Below are 3,780 nucleotides of genomic sequence, written 5' to 3'. Positions count from 1 at the left end.
CTCAAACACTCATGAATACATTCACACTTCTAGGAACACACACACACACACACACACAAACACACACACAAACACACACACACACACACACACAAACAAACACATACATGCTTAGACGCCCAGACGCGATGCACACGCACACGCTACCAACGGCGCAGGTGGCGGAGGCGGCCGCGGCCGGCGGCGGCGGGCGCTGCGCGCACGTCGTCGATGCGGCGGTCGTGCGCGACAAGGTGGGGGCGCTGCTGAAGAAGCAGGACCTGTCGAAGTTCATCTTGTGAGGATCTGCAGGCACCCAGGCCAGATCTGGAGATCTGAAGATCTTCAAGATCTGCGGAACAGGCCGTTGCCCGATACGACTGGCTGAGCGGCGCGCGACAGGAGGGGGGTGTGCCAGCTGGGGCGCCACCTTTCTTTGTTGCGTTGGTTTCAGCGGGGACGCCAGAGGCTCCCAGCATGCAGGTCCTGTATATCTGTAACATGTTTGCGCCTGGAGGGGGGGGGGCCGCGTCGCACTCCTGGGCAGATGCCAAGCGAGCGGCCCGTCTAATGGCAGCCAGCCATGCTGAGTCAGCGAGGGGATGCGTGTGGCGGCGGGGCAGCGCTGAGCGCTCAGCCCTGGAGCCCGGGGCGCCGTCTCAGATGCCGAATGTACCGCGTTTCCTCGACACCCCCGCCCGCTGCACCAGTGTTCCGGGATCGGTCCCCTGTCGACGGCGCGGCGGCGGCGGCAGCCCTGGGGGGAATGCAAACGTGCCCTGCCTGCAAGCTGTGAGAGCATGCAACCACACGCAACGAATGCCACGCACAGGGCCCCAGATTGCGATCTCAGCATACTTTTGCGGGTCAGGAAACCGGTGATGTAGTGAGCAGGGGACAGTCAGGGCCAGCCGCCAGGCGAGGGTGGCTGTGGGGTTGGTTGACCCAAACCTGCAATGGGGGGCAGCGGCGGCCGCGCCTGGACCGGCAGAGCGAGTTGGGCTTGGCGGACAGGCTCAATGAAATAAAGGTATTTTTTGAGAGGTATTGGACCTCTGGGTGGCCGTGCCTAGGCCACCGGCGCGTCAAGCGCCGCCTGCGTATGGCGGAGTACATCGGCGTACACACTGCGGTGACCGCAGCGCCGCCTGGAACGCACTGAGCTCCAAGGCCCCCGGGTCGATCGCAATCAATTTTATCAGATTTGATAAGTGACCCGCGTGCATAAACTCGCCGCAGATCCCCGCCACCACAGTCTCGCACTCTCGCCTCATTGGCGGTCTTCAACTTTTGTTGTTGTTGGCCCGCAAACCCTCGTGGATCAGCTCTAAAAAGTCTCATTGTATTGGTACATCTGCGGCTGCAGCAGCAGCACCGGGGCGCCACGCACTCAGCTCTCCAACATCGCGACATCCCCACGCGCCCTCGGCGACGAGCGGCGGCCGACGCGGCGGGCGCGGTGATGGACGCGCAGGACGCTATGCTGACGGCACGGAGAGCGTTGATGGGCCTCGGCCACTTGCAGACCAGCGGCGCCGCAGACGCCGACCACCCCCTAGAGGAGCACGAGGCTGCCGCGGGCGCCGACCGCGGGTGCGTGCGTGCGACAGCTGACACCTGTCGGATGGGTTGGCAGGCCGCAAAGCGGCACGGCGCGCCCTCCGACTCATCCCTCAAGTATCCGCCTCGCCATCATGCCGCCGCCGCCGCCGCCGCCGCGCCCAGCACCCCAGAACAGCGATGGCCCTCCCCCCCCCACCCCCCTTACCCCGGCGCAGCACCTTGGACGTCCGAATTGTCGCCATTTTCGCCATCGCCGCCGGCGCGCTGCTATGCGGCCTCCCGCCGCTCTTCCTGCGCGCGTTCCAGAGCCCAGACGCGCCCTTTGCGCGGATAGCACGCGCGTTCGCCGGCGGCATCATCCTCGCGCTCGCCCTGGTGCGCCCCGCGCCGCGCCGCGGTCGCTGAACCCCCGGCGCCCCATGCGCTGCGCCCTGACCCGCGCCATTCCACACGCTTGCTTGGTCCGCTCATGCATGCTGGCATGGCGCATGCCAGGCCTCACTAGCAGCTGCTCACTCAAAGCACACTCAACACTGCTGTGCACACAGACACACACATGCGCGCGCATACAAACACAAACACGTACACACACGTACCACACCCACACACCACACGCCCCCGCCACCTCAACTTCCCAATCTTACCCCATCCGCCAGGTCCACATCATCCCAGAGGCGGTCATGGAGCTATCGGAGATCGTCGACTTTCCTATTGGCGGCGTGGCCGTGCTGGTCGGCATCTTGGCGCTGGTCATAATGGACTCCTCCCTGACGGCCCTGTGGGCGCCAAAGGTGCGCCCGCCCGGCTGCCGCGCCGGGCGCATTGCATATTTGTGGGGGCGCGCGGGGCGCGCCGCGCCGGCCCGCGGCCGCTGGCTGGCGACGGGGGTCGGGACAGGGTTTGATCCTTGGGCAGCTGATTGGTCTGCCGGGAAAGCCGTCTTGGTTTTTCCTCGTGTGCTGCTGTAGATTTGAGTGCACATGTGCTCATGTAATTGTAGATACGTGTATATGTACACATGAAGGTGTATTGCGTATGTGTATGTGCGGCCACCCAATCCCCCAAACAGGATTACAAGGAGCAGCTGCGCGCAGGCGTGGCCTCCGGCAGCGGCAGCAGTGGCGGCGGCGCGGCCACGGTCAAGGCCCTCAGGAGCGCCTGCGGCCACGGTCACAGCCACGGCAGCAGCGGTGGCGGCGGCGGTGGGAAGCCCCAGGCTGCGGCGGCGGCGGCGGCGCACCAGCGCGAGCTGCATGCTCATGCGGGCGGGGATGCCCACACCCATGCAGATGACCAGGGGTCCCACGACCACGGCCACAGCCACCACAGCAACCACCACAATGACAGCGGCGACGACGCGGCCGAAAAGGGCGCCGTCTCGGCGAAGGATCTGATCTCGGCGGCCGAGGAGGGCGCCGCCGCGCATGCGCCGCACACGCACTCCTGCACGAGCAGCCTGACGGCGCAGCGGTGGCTGGGGTCGGCCGGGGCGCTGGGCAATGTGAAGCAGCGGGTGACGGCGTACACCATGGAACTGGGGTGCATCTTCCACAGGTGCGTCCCTGATGGTTTGTTTTTCGCGCCTGGCGGGGCAGGGGCGGTTGTTTTCGCTGCCGCGGCCGGGCACGAGAGGGCGGGGCCGGTGTGCAGTTGGCGCTTCTGACTGGGCCGGTGGGGAGGCAATGCATGGAAGGGGTCTGGCGGGCGGGCCGCTCGTGGGGCCTGCCTGGTAAGGGCGTCGAGAGCTGGGGCTGGGGCTGTGGCGCTCCCGGCCGGCGCGCCCGTCTGCGCAGGATGGTTTGCGGCGGCCCCCGCTGCGGCAGTCGGTGACCGATCCCCCTCCCTTTGCTCTTTCCTCGGGTCTTGGACCTTTGAATCGTGTTCTTGCCCGCAGCATCATCATTGGTGTGGGTGTGGGCGTCATCACCAGCGAGCGGCAGCTGGTCATTGTACTCATGGTGGGTAAAACACGGGGGTGCATTGCCTTGGGTTTCGAGGCTGCCCCGCCGGACGGCGGCGCGTGCCACTGCGTGGGAGGGGCTGTGCACAGGCAGACCACTGCGTGCATTGATTCCCTCCCAGCTCCGGTGCAGGTTGGCTTATCTCTCCCTCTCCCTTTTTCAAACGCGCACACGCACGCGCGCGCGCGCGCGCGCACACACACACACACACACACACACACACACACACACACACACATGCGCGCACACACACACACACACACACACACACACACAC

At 65.8% G+C, this 3,780-nt stretch overlaps 1 protein-coding gene across 1 annotated transcript in view; it reads left to right on the top strand.

Annotated features, from left to right (window-relative positions):
* Positions 1-1,441: 1,441 nt before the first annotated feature.
* Positions 1,442-3,780, top strand: part of MNEG_8051 (zinc-nutrition responsive transporter) — a gene marked incomplete at both ends in the record, with an annotated part of 3,659 nt that continues 1,320 nt past the window's right edge. The window contains 5 exons of the mRNA XM_014043478.1: positions 1,442-1,572; positions 1,758-1,917; positions 2,199-2,333; positions 2,612-3,096; positions 3,437-3,500. Of these exons, the coding sequence (XP_013898932.1) occupies positions 1,442-1,572; positions 1,758-1,917; positions 2,199-2,333; positions 2,612-3,096; positions 3,437-3,500 (975 nt within the window). The remainder of the gene's footprint in view (positions 1,573-1,757; positions 1,918-2,198; positions 2,334-2,611; positions 3,097-3,436; positions 3,501-3,780) is intronic.

The sequence above is a fragment of the Monoraphidium neglectum genome (assembly GCF_000611645.1).
Source record: "Monoraphidium neglectum strain SAG 48.87 unplaced genomic scaffold scaffold01487, whole genome shotgun sequence".
NCBI lineage: Eukaryota > Viridiplantae > Chlorophyta > Chlorophyceae > Sphaeropleales > Selenastraceae > Monoraphidium > Monoraphidium neglectum.
The sequence above is the reverse complement of the archived record's forward strand: the minus strand, read 5'-3'. Positions and strand labels throughout refer to the sequence as shown.